This window comes from Mustelus asterias, chromosome 9 (assembly GCF_964213995.1).
Source record: "Mustelus asterias chromosome 9, sMusAst1.hap1.1, whole genome shotgun sequence".
In the NCBI taxonomy this organism is placed as follows: Eukaryota; Metazoa; Chordata; class Chondrichthyes; order Carcharhiniformes; family Triakidae; genus Mustelus; species Mustelus asterias.
In genome coordinates, this window is record NC_135809.1 from 124,756,897 (window position 1) to 124,780,189 (window position 23,293).

At 46.3% G+C, this 23,293-nt stretch overlaps 1 protein-coding gene across 1 annotated transcript in view; it reads left to right on the top strand.

The window, feature by feature from the left end:
* Window positions 1–23,293, top strand: part of prmt3 (protein arginine methyltransferase 3) — a 209,185-nt gene that overhangs the window by 17,090 nt on the left and 168,802 nt on the right. The window contains exons 5-8 of the mRNA XM_078220999.1: window positions 2,101–2,203; window positions 5,669–5,840; window positions 8,662–8,806; window positions 19,355–19,420. Of these exons, the coding sequence (XP_078077125.1) occupies window positions 2,101–2,203; window positions 5,669–5,840; window positions 8,662–8,806; window positions 19,355–19,420 (486 nt within the window). The remainder of the gene's footprint in view (window positions 1–2,100; window positions 2,204–5,668; window positions 5,841–8,661; window positions 8,807–19,354; window positions 19,421–23,293) is intronic.

Below are 23,293 nucleotides of genomic sequence, written 5' to 3' on the forward strand. Positions count from 1 at the left end.
TGCCATTCACACATTCTGATCTCTTAATGGGCACTTTTAGCATCTCTCTCAGCTGATTTTCTCCTCATTTACATTCCCTTTGTCCTTTTACAGCCCCCCCCCCCCACCATCTTAGTATTAGTCTTTTCTCATTTGCTTTGTCCTCAGCTCTGACGAAGGGTCACTCGGACTCGAAACGTTGGCTCCATTCTCTCTCCACAGATGCTGTCAGACCTGCTGAGAATTTCCAGCATTTTCTGTTTTTGTTACTGATTGATTGATGTCTGAAAGTTATAGGTTGCTGTAAATAGCCGTCACCTTAATGATATAGGCAAAACTTAAAGCTGCACACCTTAGAAACATAGAAAATAGGAGCAGGAGGAGGCCATTCGGCTCTTCGAGCCTGCTCCGCCAATCATCATGATCATGGCTGATCATCCAACTGGCCTGATCCCACCTTCCACCCATATCCTTTGATCCCTTTCAGTTATATCTAACTCCTTGAAAACATACAATGTTTTGGCCTCAACTGTTCAGTGTGGTAGAGAATTCTGCAGGCTAATCACTCTCTGGGTGAAGAAACTTTTCCTCATCGCAGTCCTAAAAGGTTTACCCCATATCCTTAGACTATGATCCCTGGTTCGGTAACATCCTTCCTGAATTTACCCTGTCGAGTCCTGTTAGAATTTTTTAGGTTTCTCTAAAATCCCCCTCATTCTTTCGAACTCCAGTGAATATAACCCTAACCCACTCAGTCTCTCCTCATACATCAGTCCCCCATCTCTGGAATCAATTGTGTATTTTTTTAACTGTATTCTTATATCTCCATTTTGAACTCATCCCTTCTACAGTCTTAACACCTAAAATTCTAGACTCCATTATTTCCCCCAGTCACTTAAGTAAACATTTATTTGTCTGCTGCTAAAATAATTCATAGAATCACAGAATCTCTACAGTGCAGAAGGAGGCTATTTGCCCATTGAGCCTTGCACTGACAACAATTCCACCCAGGCCCTATCCACGTAACTCCACATATCTACTCTGCTAACCCCCCTGACACTAAGGGGCAATTCAGCATGGCCAATCCATCTAATCTGCACATCTTTGAACTGTGGGAGGAAACCCTTGCAGACACGGGGAGAATGTGCAAACTCCACACAGGTAGACACCCAACACCAGAATTGAATGCAGGTCCCTGGCTCTGTGAGGCAGCAGCGTTCACCACTGTGCCACCCTCTTAGAATCCCCACAGCGCAGAAGGAGGCCATTCGGCCCATCGAGTCTGTACCGACCACAATCCCACCCAGGCCCTATTCCTGTAACCCCACATATTTACCCTGCTAATCCCTGACACTAGGGTCAATTTAACATGGCCAATCAACCTAACCTGCACATCTTTGGACTGTGGGAGGAAACCGGAGCACCCGGAGGAAACCCTCGCAGACACGGGGAGAATGTGCAAACTCCACACAGACAGTCACCCAAGGCCCGAATTGAACCTGGACCCCTTGCGCTTTGAGGCAACAGTGCTAACCACTGAGCCACCCGCCTATTCACATATCAAAAACACTTTTGGACAGCTGCATTCTTATCAGTTCCTCTTTCATCCCATTCTTCAAACTTTATTCTATCCAAACGTGTTTAACCTTCATTGCATCCCATTCTTCAATCTTTATTTTGTTGAAGGATCTTGACACAGCTTATATTCAAGAACACAAGCTGGCATAATAAACCGATGCAAACAGAGTGCTGACCATATCGTAGTCCCCAGCCTGTTCGGTTCTCTGACTGAAATGAGTGTGGACACAGACTTGTATTGTATCTTCGTCACTTCAAACATGTTGAATTCCTCAGTCCTAGTTCTTGGAAGGTCTTTCCAACTTGGAAATAAACCGCATTTAATGGCCGTGTCCTTTCGGATACGAACGCTCTGACGATAAAACTGAAAAATGGCATTATCAGGGAAAGTCAGTGAGCAAGGCTTGAATCAAGTGTGAAATTGGATCGAGGCGCAAAGCCATATAGGTGTATTTATTGCAGTAAAATCTATTAGAAATTTTGCATTGTACTTAATGCAATGAAACAAGGAGAATAATAGTTACTGTTTCATCTTTTACACAGAAACCCTCTGCAGAATATTTCAGGTCCACGTTGGATCAAATCCCTTGGGATAATGAAGAATATATGAAACCACCCTCCACTGACGATCCTCTGCTCCAATTTGGTATGAATCACCTTCATCTTCTTCTGTATTATGAGGGAATTGAATTTAATATTTTGTGCAGTGTCTCAAAATTGCTCAAACTCTTTACTTTTCAGAAAGGATCCCCCCATTAGTGTCCTATTTAATGACCAATGTGAACGGGGCCATTAAATTGGATGGTTTTTGATTGTTTCTCTTGGAGTTGCCCTGCAGTATTGGCACAGTCTTGACCTGAGTTCTCATTGACCATGTTAGCTGCCGTCATGAGGAATTCTGATAACTAGCAGTCAACTTGAATAATGGCCCAGAAGTTGGTCCCTGTAGTAGTTGGAGGCCCACTTGCGAATGCTGGGGAGGCAAAGGAGACACACAACTAGGTTTTACTCAGGAGACTCGTGAGGTGCAATTATGGACCTGGAGCTGATTTATTATTGTCACAGTGAAAAGTATAGTTTCTTGTGCACTATACAAAGCATACCGTTCATAGAGAAGGAAATGAGAGGGTGCAGAATGTAGTGTTACAGTCACAGCTAGAGTGAAGAGAAAGATCAACTTAATGCAAGGTAAGTCCATTCAAAAGTCTGATGGCAGCAGGGAAGAAGCTATTCTTGAGTCGGTTGGTACGCGACCTCAGAATTTTATATCTTTTTCCCGATGGAAGAAGGTGGAAGAGAGAATGTCCGGGGTACTGGGGTCCTTAATTATACTGGCTGTTTTTCTGAGGCAGCGCGGAAAGTGTAGACAGAGCCAATGGATGGGAGCTGGTTTGCGCGATGGATTGGGCTACATTCATGACCTTTTGTAGTTTCTTGCGGTCTTGGGCAGAGCAGGAGCCATACCAAGCTGTGATACAACCAGAAAGCATGCTTTCTATGGTGCATCTGTAAAAGCTGGCGAGAGTCGTAGCTGACATGCCAAATTTCCTTAGTCTTCTGAGAAAGTAGAAGCGTTGGTGGACTTTCTTAACTATAATGTGGACATGGGGGGACCAGGACAGGCTGTTGGTGGTGACTAAAAAATTAACTTTTAATAATCACAGAAGTGCTTATCAGTTTACTTGCTGCAAGATTAATGATGTGGGCTTGAGATCACAAAAGAAACATACCTTGTCAAGTTCTGATCGCTTACTGATGACACTGTCATATTGTTTGATATTGGGCACACAGTTGCACTCCTGAACATAAGCTCGGATGGATTGCTTATCCAACAAATTCAAAACTTGCAACGAAAATAGAAAATGCTGGAAATTAAAGTTTATTTGCCAGTGTCACAAGTAGGCTTACATTAACACCACAATGAAGTTACTGTGAAAATCCTCTAGTCGCCACATTCTGGTGGAGAATTTAGCGTGGCCAATGCACCTAACCAGCACGTCTTTCAGACCGTGGGAGGAAACCGGAGCACCCGGAGGAAACCCAAGCAGACACGGGGAGAAGGTGCAGACTCCGCACAGACGGTGACCCAAGCCGGGAATTGAACCAGGGTTTCAGGCGCTGTGAGGCAGCAGTGCCAACCACTGTGCCACCGTGCCGCCCTTCTGTTATGCCAGAATTATGGATGAAATTGTTAACAATGATGACACAAGTTAAAAGCAAATTACTGTGGATGCTGGAATCTGAAACCAAAAGAGAAAATGCTGGAAAATCTCAGCAGGTCTGGCAGCACCCGTAAGGAGAGAAAAGAGCTGACGTTTCGAGTCCAGATTACCCTTTGTCAAAGCTAAAAGGCATAGGTGCATTTTAGCTTTGACAAAGGGTCATCTGGACGCGAAACGTCAGCTCTTTTCTCTCCTTACGGGTGCTGCCAGACCTGCTGAGATTACAGAAGTTAATTTTACGTGTCACATTTACTGGATATCATAATACAACTCGGCACACCAAAACATTTGTGCAGTGTGTGGTTGCGGGGTAAAAATAATCAGCCGCAGTTCAGGCAGCATCAGTTGGGAGTGAAACCAGAGGTTTTTTTTACATAATAAGGTTAATAATAAGGAGAATGTGCAGACTCTGCGCAGACAGTCACCTGAGGCCGGAATTGAACCCGGGTCCCTAGTGCTGTGAGGTAGCAGTGCTAACCACGGTGCCACCGTTTTTATTATGTCGCTGTCCCTTGCCTTGAGCACAAATATACAGAAAAATTAGAATTTTGTATGGATTGCATTAATGCTTCAATGCAATAATTATAACACTCACCACAGAACAGCACATTATAAATACTTCCTTTAAACTGATGGAACAAATTCTCGAACCAACGGCTGGGACATAATGACAATATGTAATTTTTAGCCTGCAGCCATGCACTGGACAAATGTTTTGGCGTGTCTTGTTATATTAGATATGATACCCACTAAATGTGACAAGTAAAATTAATTTGTGTAATCGTTGTTAACAATCTCATCCATAATTCTGACATAATAGACCAATGTTGCACCATTCACAGTGGAATTTGTCACGACTGGGTTATCAGAGCAATGGGATGGAGGGGGGTCTGGTTGTTCCCAGTTGCTTCTTTGTGGGAGTCGATTGGCCAAATGCAGAATGGAATCCTTTGTGTGATTTAGGATATGTATTGGGAAGTTATAGAAACACTTTTTTTATGGGAATGCTTTTGTGGCTCTGATGGGAATTTAGGATGTGGAATAGAGGATCAGCAACGACAGGAAGTAACGTATAAAATCAAAACGCTGCAGACGCTGGAATTCTGAAATAGAAATAGAAAGTGCTGAATAAACTCAGCAGGTCTGGCAGCATCTGTGGAGAGAAATGGAATTCATGTTCTGTTGTCTCTCCGTAATTGCACTAGAACTGAGTGACTTGTTTGGTCATTCCAGAGGGGGGTTAAGAGTCAGTCACATTGCTGTGTGTCTGGAGTCAGTTGGAATCTGTGTGTGTCTATGTGTGTGTCTATGTGTGTGTCTATGTGTGTGTCTATGTGTGTGTCTGTGCGCGTGTGTCTGTGCGCGTGTGTCTGTGCGCGTGTGTGTGTCTGTGTGTATGTCTGCATCTGTGCGTGTGTATGTCTGCGTCTGTGCGTGTGTGTCTCTGCGTCTGTGCGTGTGTCTCTGCGTCTGTGCGTGTGTCTCTGCGTCTGTGTGTGTGTGTCTCTGCGTCTGTGTGTGTGTGTCTCTGCATCTGTGTGTGTATGTCTGCGCTGTGTGTGTGTATGTCTGCGTCTGTGTGTGTATGTGTGTGTATGTGTCTGCGTCTGTGTGTGTGTCTGCGTCTGTGTGTGTGTCTGCGTCTGTGTGTGTGTCTGCGTCTGTGTGTGTGTCTGCGTCTGTGTGTGCGTCTGCGTCTGTGTGTGTGTGTGTGTCTGCGTCTGTGTGTCTGCATCTGTGTGTGCGTGTCCTAGCCTGTCACAATTTACACTGTTGGTGTTCCTGATTATCAGGTATCGCAGCCCCTCCAGGTACGAGTGCAGCTGTGTAAGCGTTTGTGGTAGCCATGTTTAGTCAACAGTCCTGCTCACTGGATATCTTCTTTGCAGATGTTGATGAGTTTTGGGAAGGTGTGGAGGAGCAAGCTTGTCCACCAGCACGGGTGGATGTGGAGAGCCAGACCCAAGCAGCCCAACTTCAGCGCCTACAAGGAGCGGAGAAGAGGGCGGAGGAGGCGGAAGCAGCTTTCGAAAGGATTATGAAGGATTTTGAGAAAATGAGGTGTGTTTATTATTATTTCTGAACGGTTGCATGTATTGAGCTACAACACTAGGGGGAGCACTTCTGCACACATGGGCAGATGCAGTCTGTGGCATCATTGTCAGCAATGTCCTGCCTGGCTGGACGAGGGAATTGGTTCCCTAATTCTTTAACGACAAAATAAAATAAAAGTGGCATTATTATGAAAAATCTGAGTGCAGTGGAATTGCATTTAAAAATCAAGAAGGAATGAATCTTGTATTAAGTCCAGACTGATCTTGGAGCAGGTTCTGGCAAAGAGAGATCCCCACTTGATCTTAGACGTTCAATTTACAATCTTTTAATGAATTGGAAAAGATCAATAAAAAAAAATTTTGAATAAAATATTAAAGTCTGTCGAATTCACAACCCAAGTCCCAGTTGGTTACAGATTTTCCCTAACCGTGTATGTGCCGATGGTCACAGTACAGGCCAAGTTTGCACCTGTATCAGTTCCTGTGTCTAATCTACATCAGGAATGACAGTGCTTAACAGAACAACAATGCTGGATGTGGAATCACAGAATCCCTACAGTGCAGAAAGAAGCCATTTGGCCCATCAAGTTGGCACCAACAAGAATCCCGCCCAAGCCTCATCCCCATAATGCCATGGATTTACCCTGCTAATTTCTCCTGTCACCTAAGGGGCAATTTAGCATGGCCAATCCACCTAACCTGCTCATTCTTGGACTGGGGGAGGAAACCGGAGCAACCGGAGGAAACCCACAGAGACGTGGGGAGAACGTGCAAACTCCAAATAGACAATTACCCAAGGCTGGAACTGAACCCTGGTCCCTGCGGCTTTGAGGCAGCAATGCCTATCCGATGCTGAGGTAGGTTATACGGCTATCAGATTAAGAACAGGTAGAGATCTTCTCATACTGAGGAGGATGATTCCTGGCTTTTTGACACCATGGAAGTGTCACGTCAAGAATCCCAACTGGTTCTGCATGTGTAATGTTTTATGTAAGGCGAGAATGATACCCTACTGCTCAGAAATTGCACTGATATTGATATATTACACATCTATATAAAGTTTCCTGTCTGCTATTTTAACAATTCCACTCAAGTAGGTGTCTTTTTAGTATTGTATGAGATGCTGAACTTTTACTGAGTGGAGTTTGGGACAGTGTTTGGACGATTAGCTCGTGGAGAGGTTTTTCCAGATGGGATAATAATCGGCTGTAGAAGGAGAGGATCTGATGTTCTAATACTGAGGATCCATCCTCCTCAGTATTAGAACATCTCTAGCTGATAGCCATCACACAGGCCTCAAAATTAGATAGACATCCAGCACTAAGATAAAAACAAAATACTGCGGATGCTGGAATCTGAAACAAAAAAAAAATGCTGGAAAATCTCAGCAGGTCTGACAGCATCTGTGGAGAGAGAATAGAGCCAATGTTTCGAGTCTGGATGACCCTTCATCAGAGCTAAGGGCAAAGAAAATCAGAAAAGATTTATACTGTAGGTTGGGGGGGGTCTGTAATTGGACAAAGGAAATGTAAATGAGGATAAAGATGGCTAAGAAAGATGCTAAAAGTGTTCATTAAGAGATCAGAATGCGTAAGTAGCAGAACAGAGGTTCAGATGGTTAAGGCATGAAACATAGGCGTGGGGGGGGGGGGGGGGGTGGGTGGGGGCACAAGAAGGAGAGCGGGAATGGAGAAGTGGAAAAATGGAAGAGAGAAAGAAGGATTCCTAGCACCCGCAGTGTTTTGCCTTTACAAAGCTCTGGGTCCTGCTTGCCGTCGGACCGAAGGTGTTCAACAAAACGGTCACCCAGTCTGCGTTTGGTCTCTCCGATGTAGAGTAGACCGCATTGGGAGCAGCGAATGCAGTGGGCCAGATTGAAGGAGGTGCAGGGGAAACTCTGCTTCATCTGAAAGGGGTGTTTAGGACCTGGGAACGGTGAGCAGGGAGGAGGGAAAGGAGCAGGTGTTGCACCTTCTGTGATTGCATGGGAAGGTGCTGTGGGCAGGGGCTGAGGTGTTGTGTGTGATAGGGTGGCACAGTGGTAAGGGCGGCATGGTGGCACAGCGGTTAGCACTGCTGCCTCTCAGCGCCAGGGACCCGGGTTCGATTCCCGGTTAGGAGAACGTGAAAAATTCTTCACATTCTAATCTGCAATTACCTTGCAATTGTGTCTTTGCCTATATATGCCGGGTTTGTGAACTAACCTCCACTGGCCTAGCCAGTGATACCCACATCCCATGAATGAATAATTTAAGAAAAGTAATATTTTGCTAGTTTTTTGCAGTCAATTCAAATGAGGCAAAGTGATTCTTAACCTTGTTTTTAATGAAATCTCTACTGGTAAGATCGCATGAAGGAAATGTTAAACATTTCAGCCCCACTCTGGGTGCAGGCCAGCGTTGCTTATGCAGGCCCTGTTCCCAAGGAGAAAACTGAATGTCCTTCTTTGATCCGCACCACTGCACAGAGATGAATATGTCCCCCCCGACCCCCCCATTCAAATTATTTGTTTACGGCAGACAAACTTGCACAAGACTTCAAATATTGCGACTGAATTTTTGCAGCAGCTGCTGCACTGTAATAAGATTTATTTGAACAGCTGCTTTTATTGCAATTAAAATTTGCATATCCTTTGTGTTGGCGTCCTGTGAGCGAACTGATAATTGGCCGTGACTGGGGGGGGGGGAGCTGCAATTTAGCTGCTGAACCACCAGAGGGTGTCAGAGCATCAAAAGGCTTGAAGTTTATTGGAAAACTTCTATTGTTGTAGGATTTTTTTTTGTGGTTCAGTGAGCGTGCCTCAAGGGTGTGTTTTAAATTGATTACAGACAATATGTGCAGGATTTCGTGATAAATGCAGATGCCAGAACTGGTACATCAACCACAAACGCTGTAGCAGACCTGCGGGAAGATGAGGACAGTGTCTACTTCAGCTCTTATGGGCACTATGGCATACATGAGGAAATGTTAAAGGTGAGGTTGCAATCAAACAGCCCCGTCGGGTGAGGTTTTCAAGTGGAAACTGCTCGCGTTTTCCTGGGCCCGGAAGGTGAACCACATTTGCGGCATTTTCTTTTACCCGATCGTGGCTGCTTTTCTTCCATTGTGCGGAGTTTGCACATTCTCCCCGTGTCTGCGTGGGTTTCCTCCGGGTCCTCCGGTTTCCTCCCACACTCCAAAGATGTGCGGGTCAGGTGGAATGGCCATGCTAAATTGCCCCTTAGTGTGAGGAGGACTAGCTCGGGTAAATGCATGGGGTTATGGGGAATAGGGCCTGGGTGGGATTGTGGTCGGTGCAGACCCAATGGGCCGAATGGCCTTCTTCTGCACTCTATGATTCTATCATTGTTTGTCCAAAGTGGTTTGAAACTTGCCCGATGCCACAGAAATTAGTTCCTAATTTTCATAAGTTAAGTGTCATTTGTCAAGAGCTTGCTGTGAGAATCATAGAAGCTCCGCAGTGCAGAAGAGGCCAATTGGTCCATTGAGTCTGCACCGACATAGTATCTTACCCAGGCCCTCTCCCCTGCCCTATCCCTCTAACCCATTCCCCATGGCTAATCCACCTAACCTACACATCTTGGGGCGCTAAGGGACAATTTAACATGGTCAATCCGCCTAACCTGCACATCTTTGGAGTGGGAGTAAACTGGAGCACCCGGAGGAAATCCACACAGACATGGGGAGAACGTGCGAACTCCACACAGGCAGTAACTGAAGCCGGGAATCAAACCCAGGTCATAGAGTCATAAAGGTTTACAGCATAGAAACAGGCCCTACGATCCAACTTGTCCATGCCACCCTTTTTTTTAACCACTAAGCTAGTCCCAATTGCCTGCGTTTGGCGCATATCCCCCTATTCCCATCTTACTCATGTAACTGTCCAAATACTTTTCAAAAGACAAAATTGTACCCGTCTCTACTACTGCCTCTGGCAGCTCATTCCAGACACTCACCACCCTCTGTGTGAAAGAATTGCCCCTCTGGACCCTTTAGTATCTCTCCCCTCCCACCTCAAACCCACTCCCTCCAGTCCCGGACTCCCCCAGCCTTGGGAAAAGATGTTGACCATCCAACCGATCTCATTATTTTGTAGACCTCCAGAAGATCACTCCCAAGTCTCCTATGCTACAGGGGAAAAAGTCCCAGTCTATCCAGCCTCTCCTTATAATTTAAAACCAAGTCATACATTCATCTCACCCAATATTAACACAAGTGTTTTGGATGATTGCAAGTTTATGGAAGGTACAACTGGAAAGATGGCCAGGCCTGCCTTGATAGCCAAATCTGAAAGTAACAAAAGCCTGGAGAGTTTTAGCATAGCGCTGCTATGAGGCAGCAGTGCTGACCACTGTGCCAGCGTGCTGGCCTGTGTGCGTAGGCACAACCTTTTTGCATTTATTCAAATGGAAATCAACCAGATGACAAGTCCAATTTCACAAATGTGACTTTTTTAAAGAAGGTGTTATTTTTCCTGTTCAATATCTAAATGGAAGAGCATAATTGGAGAAAGGTTGGTGAACTGCAGTTCAAATCTTACTGCAGTGCGTTTAGGAAGTAGGAAACAGTGAGTAGGAGAGAATGGGAATGTTGTCTGATTAGCAGGATAGTTTTCCCCAGGTTTCTCAGCTTTTCATCGTATGTGTGAACATCTTGGGTGAGTGAATGCTGTTTTTTCTGTCCAAGATTGAAGAAGACACTGAATTCGGGAGCAAAGTGAATGGTGTGGATGGGAGCAGGAGAGAGGCAGATAAAATGAGTGGGTGCATCTAAATTTTTTCTTATTCATTCGTGGGACATGGGTGTCGCTGGCATTTATTACCCATCCCTAGTTGCCCTTGAAACTTGAGTGGCTTGTTTGGCCATTTCGGAGGGCAGTTGGGAGTCAACCACATTGCTGTGGCTCTGGAATCACATGTAGGCCAGACCAGATAAGGATGGCAGATTTCCTTCCCTAAAGGACATTAGTGAACCAGATGGTTTTTCCGACAATCGACAATGGCTTTATGGTCATCTGTCGGTTCTTAATTCCAAATATTTTTTATTGAATTCAAATTCCACCATTTGCCATGGCGGGATTTGAACCTGGGTCTTTAGAACATTCGCTGAGTTTCTGGATTAACAGTCTAGCGATAATACCACTAGGCCATCACCTCCTTATTTTCTTAATTGCAGTCACAGAGGAGCAAAGAGATAAAAGTTTTTTTTAACAAGTTTGAAAACATTTAATTATTAGTGCCACAAGTTGCTGTGAAAATCCCCTAGTTGCCACAGTTGCACCTGTTCGGGTACACTGAGGGAGAATTTAGCATGGCCAATGCACCTAACCAGCAAGTCTTTTGGACTGTGGGAGGAAACCAGAGCACCCGGAGGAAACCCATGCAGACACGGGGAGAACGTGCAGACTCTGCACAGACAGCAACCCAGTCAGGGAATCGAACCCGGGTCCCTGGCGCTGTGAGGCAGCAGTGCTAACCACTGTGCCACCGTGCCGCCCACAAAGAGATTTGGGTAACCAGAAGGTACAGTATTGGTTTTCACATGTTCACTGATAGCACCCAGCTCTATCTCGTCACAGTCACTCTTGATCCTCTGCTGTTGCTAGATTATCAGACTGCGCATTCAACATCTGGTACTGAATGAGCAGAAATTTCCACCTATTAAATATCGGGAAGGCTGAAGCCATTTCAGTCCCTGCTCCAAACTCCACTCTCCAGCTACTGACTCCACCCCTCTCCCTGGCAGCAGTCTGAGATTAAGCCAGTCTCACAATCTCAGTGCCACGTTTGACCCCGAAATGAACTTCTCAACAGTTTAGCACGGCCAATCCACCTAACCTTTGGACTGTGGGAGGAAGTGGAGCACCTGGAAAAAACCCACGCAGGCACAGGGAGAACGTGCAAGTGTGAATAGGTCTTTGAGGAGGTCCGGGGCTTAAAGGGTTAAAACGTGAGGTCAGGTCGCATGAACCTGGTGTGTTTTCCCTGGAGGTTAGGGGGTGATCAAGTGCGCTGTTTATAAATGGTGAAAGGGATTCCGAAGGGTGGATGCCAGGAAGCGAGCCTCCTACGACAGCACAATCTTAACACAGAGCGCGGATCTGTCCGGCAGCGAAATTACGAAGCGTTTCCTCCAGTCAAAAGGTTGTGGAAATCTAGAACTCTCTTCTCTCACCAGGCTGTGGATTGTGGATAAAATTGTAATTTTGAGGACAGATTCTTATTGAGTTAGGGTGCCGAGGGACGTGGGGGAAATGCAGTAAAATAGAGTTGAGTGTGCTCAGTGTCATCGAATCATGAAAAGAGGCTGGAGGGGCTGACGGGCTAAGTTGTAATCTGTAAGGCGGCCAGATAGAGACAATGAGGTTTACAGCAGGAAACAGGCCCTTCAGCCCGACTTGTCAATGGCTTTTTGTTTTAACCACTAAGCTAGTCCCAATTGCCCGTGTTTGGCCCATACCCCTCTATACCCATCTTACCCATGTAACTGTCTAAATGCTTTTTAAAAGACAAAATTGTACCCGCCTTTACTTCTGGCTCTGGCAGCTCGTTCCAGGCGCTCACCACCCTCTGTGTGAAAAAAATTGCCCCTCTGGACCCTTTTGCATCTCTCCCCTCTCACCTTAAACCTATGCCCTCTAGTTTTAGACTCCCCTACCTTTGGGAAAAGATATTGACTATCAAGCTGCTCTGTGCCCTGCATTATTTTATAGACCTCTATAAGATCACCCCTCAGCCTCCCTACACTCCAGGGGAAAAAAAAGGTCCCAGTCTATCCAGCCTCAAAAATATTAGCTTTTTTCTGGGCCTGGGGAGGAAATGAAAATGGGTCCTCGCATTATTATTTTTTCTTTGTTAAGTGTGAAAAATAAATGAGTGCAGTTGAGCTCTGGTGTCTGAAATCGCATTGAGGGCTGTCATTGATCAAGTTGAGGCAGAGCTGAAGGTTGAAGACTCTTGGCTCTGTAAGTCGCTTCACTTTCCAACCCAGTGCCTCACCGATGTTTGAGCAAATTCAGCTGCCAGATGGCATTCATGTTGGGACTGCTCTGATCCTGGCTTCAGTCCTGCCATCTATTTGTAATTCAGCTGTAATTAAATCCAACTCGCAAGAGTTTCTAATTTTATCCAATTACTAGTGTACAGAACCTCGCAGGACAGAACAAAACTCCCATCTTGCAAGAAAGAAAGCCCTGAAATTTATATAGTCTATTTCTCTCTCCTGAACCTTTTCTTTATGGCTAAAATATCCTTCTCGATGGGGACGTCATAAGGCTCAACATTAGGGTGGCATCGTGGCACAGCGGTTAGCACTGCTGCCTCACAGCGCCAGGGACCTGGGTTCAATTCCGGCCTCGGGTGACTGTCTGTGTGGAGTTTGCATGTTCTTCCCGTGTCTGCGTGGGTTTTCTCCGGGTGCTCCGGTTTCCTCCCGCAATCTAAAGATGTGCAGGTTAGATGGATTTGCCATGCTAAATTAGCCCTTAGTGACAGGGCGGCATTGTAGCACAGTGGTTACCACTGCTGCTTCACAGCGCCAGGGACCCAGGTTCGATTCCCGGCATGGGTCTATGGCTGTGTGGAGTTTGCACGTTCTCCCAGTGCCTGCGTGGATTTCCTCCGGGTGCTCCGGTTTCCCCTCTCAGTCCGAAAGACGTGCTGGTTAGGTGCATTGACTGGAACAGGTGCTGGACTGTGGCGACTGGGAATTTCACAATAACTTCATTGCAGTGTTAATGTAAGCCTTACTTGTGACTAATAAATGAACTTTATTTTACTTTAGGGAAACCAGGAGGATAAATAGGTAGGGCTACAGGGCCTGGGTGGGATTGTTGTCAGTGCAGGCTAGATGGGCTGAATGGTCTCCTTCTGCACTGTAGAGATTTATTGATTCAGTGATATCCTTTCTTTTTTTGCGGTTGATCCTGGTGCACTGTTTCTCTCAGATAGCCGAGCAGAAATGCACAACCTGTCTGAAGTTCGTCAAGTCTGAGACGCAAGTTTCAACTGCTTGGAGGTTGCAGGAGTGTTTTTGCTGAGGGGTTGGATCACTTGAAGCAAATCCCCAGGCTGCTTTGAAGGCTATTCCGCATTGCCGTGAATACTGCAATGTAAAGAAGCATCTGGCTTCTCCATGCAAACAGACTACAAGTTGGCTGTAAAGGGATTGAGACCTGAAGCGGCTCCTGCAACAATGCCAGCTTGCGACAGAAAACAAATATGCACAGAAAGAGGCCATTCGGCCCATCGAAACTGCACCCAGGCTCCCCCCCCGCACTATCCGCATAAACGCTCACATTTAGCATAGCTAATCCATCCAACCTACACACCTTTGGAAACTAAGGGACAATTTACCATGTCCAATCCACCTAGCCTGCCCATCTTTGGATACGAAGGGGCAATTTTGGAGTGTGGGAGGAAACCGGGGCACCCGGTCAGAAATCCACGCAGACACGGGGAGGATGTGCAAACTCCACGCAGACACCCAAGGCTGGAATCAAAGCTGGGTTCCTGGCGCTGTGAGGCCGCAGTGCTAACCACAGTGCTACTGTGGTTCCAACTTTATAAAATCAAAAATAAGATAAACTCGATTGTTAAATTTGGCAGGGTTTCTGAACACAAAATCCACAACCTGAAGACAGGTCATTGAGCTGTAACGATAAGTCTATGGGCCTGATTTTACCAAACCTTTCATCTGGACCTGATTTTACCGAAACGGCCATCCCTCCCGCTCTCTTTCCCCTGCAGGGAAGAGTAATCTGTGGCTGGTAGTGTACCAGTGATGATGTATCCCTTTACAGGCCCAGCTTGGTCCTTCTCCTGTGTCTCCTCTTGGACTTGTACTGATCTTGTAGCTGGTTTTCATGCGGATCCACTGTGGAATCGGCCGGTTCTGCTTCATCTTCTTAGCGAGGAATCGCTTCATCCTGAAGGTTTTGTGGGATGGCATGGCTGCACGTCCACTCCGGCAGGAGGGATCGGCCGCAGACTGGCAGCGGAACCCCCCCCGACCAGAGGATGATACGTCACACCCCCTCCCCTCCCACCTCCCCCCTACCCCGACCAGAGGATGATCGTCAGAGAGCCGTTCTCTCCGCTTTCTGCTTTTTCTTTCTTTTGCGCCCGGGCGTGCTTTGTCAGATTTTATTTGAACTGCGCCTGCGCAGTTCGGAGCTCCGATCGGTCCGCCAGCGCTAAGCCCCGCCCACAGCGGGAATCGGACCGGAGCCGACAAAACATGTATGGGCGCGCTGGAAAGAGGATTCCAGGCGCGGATCTATTTGACGCCCGGATTTGGCACTTAGACTCAAAATGGTAAAATCAGGCCCTATGTTCCTGTCTCCACAGATGCTGCCAGACCTGCTGAGTATTTCCCAGCAATTTTCTGTTTTTATATCATGGTGTTTTTTTCCAAGTTCCAACTAGGGTGGGGATGCTTTTGTTTTTACAGTGCACGCCCTCGCCCTCCATCCCCTTTCCTCTAACTCATATTTGCAAAATAATAATCTTTCAAGAAAGAGCTGTCAATGGGATACTATCAGATTTGAAAGTGATTCGCTGGTTTCTAAACATAAACTGCTCCAAACTCCATTCTCTCTTGATGGACATAACCACCAGGTGACAGCTCTGAGAGACATCAGCTGGACATACCTGCAGCAATGAAAGCTATGAGGCACGGTGGCACACTGATTAGCACTGACTGCCTCACAGCGTCAGGGACCCGGGTTCGATTCCCAGCTTGGGTCACTGCCTGTACGGAGTCTGCACTTTCTCCCCATGTCTGCGTGGGTTTCCTCCGGGTGTTCTGGTTTCCCTCTCAGTCCAAATATGTGTTGGTTAGTTTGATTGGCCATGTTAATTTGAACCTGGTGTCAGGGGATTAGCAGGGTAAATATGTGGGGTTACGGGGATAGGGCCTGGGTGGGATTGTGGTCGGTGCAGACTCAATGGACCGAATGGCCTCCTTCTACGCTGTAGGAATTCAATGAGGAAATGTCACCTATTGGCCGTAGGCTAACCAAACAGGTAGACACGAGTCACTTCAACTACCTGCAGAAAATATTTGATAATATGCATTTCCGACTGAAAGTATTTCTTCCAACTAATTATTTAACCATGAATTTGCATATTTGAGCAATGTTTCTTTTCAGTTCTCCACCGTCGATGCACAGTGGCAGCACCGTGTACACGTACAAGATGCACTGCAGCAACTCAATGAATCTGGTTCTGCAGACCCTTACAATGTCCATGACCTCCACCACAACAAGGGCAGCAGACTCATAGGAACACCACCACCCGCAGGTTCCCCTTCCAAGTCACTCACCATCCTGACTTGTGAATATAAGTGGGTGGCACTGTGGTTAGCACTGCTGTCTCACAGCGCCAGGGACCTGGGTTCGATTCCTGGCTTGGGTCGCTCTCTGCATGGAGTCTGCACGTTCTCCCCGTGTCTGCGTGGATTTCTTCCTGGTGCTCTGGTTTCCTCCCACAGTTCAAAAAACGTGCCGGTTAGGTGCATTGGTCATGCTAAATTCTCCCTCAGTGTACCCAAACAGGCACTGGAGTGTGGCGATTAGGGGATTTTCACAGTAACTTAATTGCAGTGTTAATGTAAGCCTACTTGTGACACGAATAAATAAAACATCACCGTTCTTCACTGCCGTTTGTTCAGAATCCTGGAATTCCCTTCCTAACAGCACTGTGGGTGTACCTACACCAGGGGGATTGCAGTGGTTCAAAAAGTAGCTCACCACCATCTTTCAAGGGCACTCAGAGATGGGCAATAGAGATGGGCAGCACGGTGGCACAGTGGTTAGCACTGCTGCCTCACAGTGTCATGGACCCGGGTTCAATTCCCGGCTTGGGTCACTGTCTGTGTGGAGTTTGCACGTTCTCCCTTGTCTGCCTGGACATCAGTAAGGCCTTTGACAATGGCAGACTGGTGCAGAAGGTGAAGTCGCATGGGATCAGAGGTGAGCTGGCAAGGTGGATACAAAACTGGCTCGGTCGAAGAAGACAGAGGGCAGCAGTGGAAGGGTGTGTTTCTGATTGGAGGGCTGTGACAAGTGGCGTTCCTCAGGGATCAGTGCTGGGACCTTTGCTGTTTGTAATATATATAAATGATTTGGAGGAAAATGTAACTGGTTTGATTAGTAAGTTTGCGGACAACACAAAGGTTGGTGGATTTGTGGATAGCGATGAGGACCATCAGAGGATACAGCAGGATATAGATCAGTTGGAGACTTGGGCAGAGAGATGGCAGATGGAGTTTAATCTGGACAAATGTGAGGTAATGCATTTTGGAAGGTCTAATACAGATAGGAAATATACAGTAAATGGCAGAACCCTTAAGAGTATTGATAGGCAAAGGGATCTGGGTGTACAGGTACACAGATCACTGAAAGTGGCATTGCAGGTGGAGAAGGTAGTCAAGAAGGCATACGGCATGCTTGCCTTCATCGGCCGGGGTATTGAGTTTAAAAATTGGCAATTCATGTTGCAGCTTTATAGAACCTTAGTTAGGCCACACTTGGAATATAGTGTTCAATTCTGGTCGCCACACTACCAGAAGGATGTGGAGACTTTGGAGAGGGTACAGAAAAGATTTACCAGGATGTTGCCTGGAGGTTGAGGGGCGACCTGATAGAAGTCTACAAGACTTGAGAGGTGGCATGGACAGAGTGGATAGTCAGAAGCTTTTTCCCAGGGTGGAAGTGTCAATTACTAGGGGGCACAGGTTTAAGATGCGAGGGGCAGGGTTTAAAGGAGATGTATGAGGTAGATTTTTTACATAGAGGGTGGTGGGTGCCTGGAACTCGTTGCCTGGAGAGGTAGTGGAAGCGGATACGGTCGTGACTTTTAAGGGGCGTCTGGACAAATACATGAATAGGATGGGAATAGAGGGATATGGTCCCTGGAAGGGTAGGGGGTTTTAGTTAAGTTGGGCAGCATGGTCGGTGCAGGCTTGGAGGGCCGAAGATCTTGTTCCTGTGCTGTAATTTTCTTTGTTCTTTGTCTGCGTGGGTTTCCTCCGGGTGCTCCAGTTTCCTCCCACAGTCTGAAAGACGTGCTGCTTAGGTGCATTGACCCGAACAGGCGCCGGAGTGTGGCAACTAGGAGAATTTGACAGTAAAGTTAAAATTTAAAGTTTTTATTTATCAGTCACAAGTAAGGCTTACATTAACACTGCAATGAAGTTACTGTGAAATTCCCCTAGTCACCTGTTTGGGTCAATGCACCTAACCAACACGTCTTTCAGACTGTGGGAGGAAACCGGAGCACCTGGAGGAAACCCACGCAGACACGGGGAGAATGTGCAAACTCCACACAGACAGTGACCCAAGCCGGGAATCGAACCTGGGTCCCTGGCACTGTGAGGCAGCAGTGCTAACCACTATGCCACCATGCTGCCTCTTCACTGCAGTGTTAATGTAAGCCTTACTTATGACTAATAAATAAATAAACTACAATTAAAAATAAAAGCCCTTACCAGTGACCCATGCCTTCCAAGAACAAATATAAAGAAGTCTGCTTGGTCCAAGATCTAATAAAAGAAAATGATTTTGCAGTCAATGTGTATTTTTTTTATTCATTTGCAGACTGTGGGTGTCACATGGCTGGCCAGCATTTATTGCCCAGCCCTAGTTTCCCTTGAGAAAGTGGTGGTGAGCTGCCTTCTTGAACCGCTGCAGTCCTTGCAGTGTAGGTACACCCACAGTGTTGTTAGGGAGGGAGTTGCAGGATCTTGACCCAGTGACAGTGAAGGAACGGCGATGATATTTCCAAGTCAGGATGATGAGTGACTTGGAGGGGAACCTCCAGGTGGTGGTATCCCCAGGTACCTGCTGCTCTTGTCCTTCTAGATGGTAGTTGTCATGGGTTCAGAAGGTGCTGCCTAAGGAACCTTGGTGAGTTCTTACAGTGCATCTTGTAGATGGTACACATGGCCGCTACTGTTCGCCAGTGGTGGAGGGATTGAATCTTTGTGGAAGGGGTAGCAATCAAGTGGGCTGCTTTGTCCTGGGTGGTGTCGAGCTTCTTGAGTGTTGTTGAAACTGCACTCATCCAGGCAAGTGGAGAGCATTCCATCACACTCCTGACTTGTAGATGGTGGACAGGCTGTGGGGAGTCAGTAGATGAGTCACTCGCTGCAGGATGCCTAGCCTTTGATCTATTCTGGTAGCCGTGTATACAATCCCCAGTCTTATGGGGATGAAATTAAATTTCAAGTATTTCTTTTAAAAGTTGGAACATGTCCAATATTTTGCTCCTTTTGATTTGAGGTAAAGGAAGCTTTGGTTTGGGGAATAAAATGTGCAATGGACTTAAGACACAAACGTGCCAAAATCTGGGCTAACAGGCTTAATTTGTGATCTTTTAAATGTGTACGTTAAAAAAAAAAATCAGTTATAATATTGTTTGTAGGAAAAGAATAAAGGATGAATTTATGAATGTTTTGGCAATTGATACAGTTTGTGATTCACTGTTTAAACTATCCGTCTGTTTGACTGTAAATTTACAGGATAAAGTGAGGACGGAGAGCTACAGGGATTTCATGTACTCCAATCCACATATTTTTAAGGACAAGGTGAGTATAACACAACCAGTGATGCAGTGACTGCAGTGCTTAGTTAGAGGCCTCCCCAGCTAGACGATGACTGGCAATAGAATTCGTCTGTGAAAAGATTTGATTCTATAGTCCTGGAGTTTATTACGTATGAATGTTTTTTTTCAGCAAGTAGAGACTGGTGTGTGCTGATAACGCAAGTGCAGATCATTGTTGTCATTGTACTGTACAGTATCCCAACGCTGTTATCTGCGGCGTATAATGGGACAGCTGGGGGAAAAGCAATTTTGAGTTGTTTATATGCACCTTGCTTGTAGAACCTGGAAAGTACATAGAAACATAGGGACGCACAGGACTGCAGCCCATCTGGCTGGTCACAAAAGTGTAAAGAAAAACACATTATACTCCCATCTCTTACGCTTTGTCTTGCGAGAAGACCCCTCAGTTTCCTCTGGCAAATACTGCTTCCCTGTGTCCCTGGGCAGTCTTACATTAGCCACTCTCCATGTGAAGTGCTTAAATCTGAACCCACTGTCCACTTTTTCTTTACTTGGTTAGACTCCGCACTTACCGCGGTTAAAGTGATCTGTGTTCAGTTACCGATACAATTCAGAATCTTGAGATCTTCAGCTAGTTCTGCATTGGGATGTGCCTTGTGCAAATATTGCACAGATCCAAAATCTTTCCTTGTACTTTGAAACACAAATATTAGAGTAGATGATTTAGCCCCCCCTCACTGCTCATCCCCCCGCAACATCTATTCCCCTATTCAGTGCTTGATCTGTGACCAAACTCTCCTTTGTCCTGTATCCCTTTAATAACTTTGGATAACACAATATATCAATCTTGGATTTAAAATTTACCATTGATCTAATATCGTAGAATCCCTACAGTGCAGAAGGAGGCCATTGGGCCCATCGAGTCTGCACCAACCACAATCCCACCCAGTATCCCTGTAACCCCACATATTTACCCTGCTAATCCCCAGACACTAAGGGTCAATTTAGCACGGCTAATCAACCTAACCCGCACATCTTTGGACTGTGGGAGGAAATCGGAGCACCCGGAGGAAACCCACGCAGACACGGGGAGAATGTGTGGACTCCACACAGACGGTGACCCGAGGCCGGAATTGAACCCAGGTCCCTGGCGCTGTGAGGCAGCAGTGCTAACCACTGTGCTGCCCCTTGTTGCTGTTAGCGGAAGAGCGTTCCAAACTTTTATCCCCTTTGTGTGTTTCCTATTTTCGCTCCCGATGTTCCCATCATGTCCCAGATTGTGTGCCATATTCCCTGTGGGACTGAACTAGTGCCCTGTATAAGCCGACTCCACTCTCTGGAACTTGCATCCTGTCCCACTGGCAACGTGCCCTATAATCTTGTTCGATTGTTTTTTTTACTGCAGTCGCACATTGTGCTGGTGTTTTTAAGGAGCTTCTGAAATTATGCACTGCGTGTTGTGTCCTTTAGTCTGCAGTTGTTGTCCTTGTAGCCCATCCATTTCCACTCAACGTCCCTCTATTCTCACTCTTTTGCATCTGTCCAAATGGAACTCTATTTTAATTTGTGTTATTGGCATTTTCATATCGACAGCCAGTTATTTTATTTATTATTCTTCAAGGAATGTGAGTGTCACTGGCTGGACCAGCATTTATTGCCCATCCCTAGTTGCCCTTGAGAAGGTGGCACAGTGGTTAGCATTGCTGCCTCTCAGCACCAGGGACCCCAGTTTGATTCCTGGCTTGTGTCATTGTCTGTGTGGAGTTTGCACATTCACCCCATATCTGCATGGGTTTCCTCCGAGTGTTCTGGTTTCTTCCCACAGCCCAAAGATGAGCGGGTTAGGGGGGTTAGCCAGGCTAAATTGCCCCTTAATGTCAGGGGGACTTGCTAGGGTAAACGCATGGGGTTATAGGGATAGGGCCTGGGTGGGTGTGTGGTCGGTGCAGACTTGATAGGCCATATTCCTTCTGCACTCTCAGGATTCTATGAGTCTATGAAGGTGGTGGTGAGCTGCCTTCCTGAACTGCTGCAGTAGTATACCCACAGTGCTGTTAGGGACGGAGTTCCAGGAATTTGAGCCAGCGACAGTAAAAGAACAGTGATATATTTCAAAGTCAGGGTGGTGAATGACTTGGTGGGAGGGGGGGATGGACTTCCAGTGATGGTGTTCTCCATTCTCTGCTACCCTTATCCTTTTAGATGATAGTGATTGTGGGTTTAGAAGGTGCTGCCTAAGGAGCCTTGGTGAGTTCCTGCAGTGCTTCTTGCAGATGGTACACACTGCTGCTACTGCGCATTAGAGGTGGAGGAACTGAATGTCAGTGGAAGGGGTATCAGTCAAGCGGATTGTCCTGAATGGTGTCGAGTGTCTTAAGTTTTGTTAGAACAGCACTCATCCAGGATAGGGGAGAGTCTTCCATCACACTCTGACTTGCAGATGAATTGCTCTACCCCACCTCGACCCCTTTGTTTTCATTCTATTTTATTTAATTTTTTACTGTTCTCTTCCTTTTATTTCTTTATTGTCTTTCTTCATTTTTCTTCCCCACCCCCACACTTTTTCCCCCTATTTTACGTCCCTTCTCTTACCTTTTCTCCCCCTCTGCTTCTCCTTTTCTAAATGTGATCTTTGTCCCATCCATTCCCCCGCGCCCCCCCCCCCCCCTTCTCTACCGTTTGTGGCCATTCACACCCTTTATTCTCCCTGTGGACAGCTATTAACTGGTTTCCCTGGTTTCAATGGCTATGATTCATCTTTCATTCCCTCACCCTACAGTATAAATATCTCCCACTTTCGATGCTTTTTAGCTTTGACAAAGGGTCGTCTGGACTTGAAACGCCAGCTCTTTTCTCTCCTTACAGATGCTACCAGACCTGCTGAGATTTTCCAGCATTTTCTCTTTTGGTTTTACTTCTGCAGTTATTTCCTCACGTTGAACCAGACCCGAGTCCTCCACAACCCAGATCCATGATCATGTCCATCATTGTAACGGCCGGCCTTGTTCCACTTCCACAGCATCACCCTCCTCCACCATTATCTTACCAGCAAAGCTGTTGGAAGTATTGCCAGCACATTCTCATTGCATCTTGAATCGATTTCCCTCGTGCTCTCCATGCTGACCTCCCTTTCTGTACACTCTGCAAACTCAAGTGTTGTCTGACTTGCAAACCTCATCCAAAGTGTGTAGCCAAAGATTAGAAACATTCGGCTAAAATGAGACAGAGATTGAGGAGCAGATCCCTCTGCTGAGCCAAATCAGGCTGTGCCACTTTTGATTGCCACTTACACCATAAGATATAGGAGCAGAATTAGGCCATTCGGCCCATCGAATCGGCTCTGCCATTCAATCATGGCTGATAAGCTTCTCAGTCCCATTCTTCCGCCTTTTCCCCATAACTTTTGGTCCCTTTACCAATCTATCTTTTTCTTAACTTCACTCAATGACCCGGCCTCCACAGCCTTTTGTGGCAATGAATACCACAGATTCACCAAGCCCTTTGGCTGACGAAATTCCTCCTCATCTCGGTTCTAAAGGGTTGTCCCTTTACTCTGAGGCTGTGCCCTCAGATCCTATTCTCTCCTACTAATGGAAACATCTTCCCCATGTCCACTCTATCCAGACTTGGTGAAGATTCTAAGCCATCTGCAGCATTCTTCACAAATGACGCCACAAATTGACTTTGCCCTTCAGAAGAATAGGCACAATTGTGAAATGTGATCAGTAAAATACTCATTAAAAGTTCTGAAATCCTGCAGCAAAACTTGTTTATTCAATTACTGAGAGCCACTGGTCCCAATTATAAAGAGGCAGCATCCCCAAGAGCATGGTAGAAATCCTGGTATCCTCTGTTGGTGAAGTGAAATTTGACCGATGCAGAAATCGTAAATCAG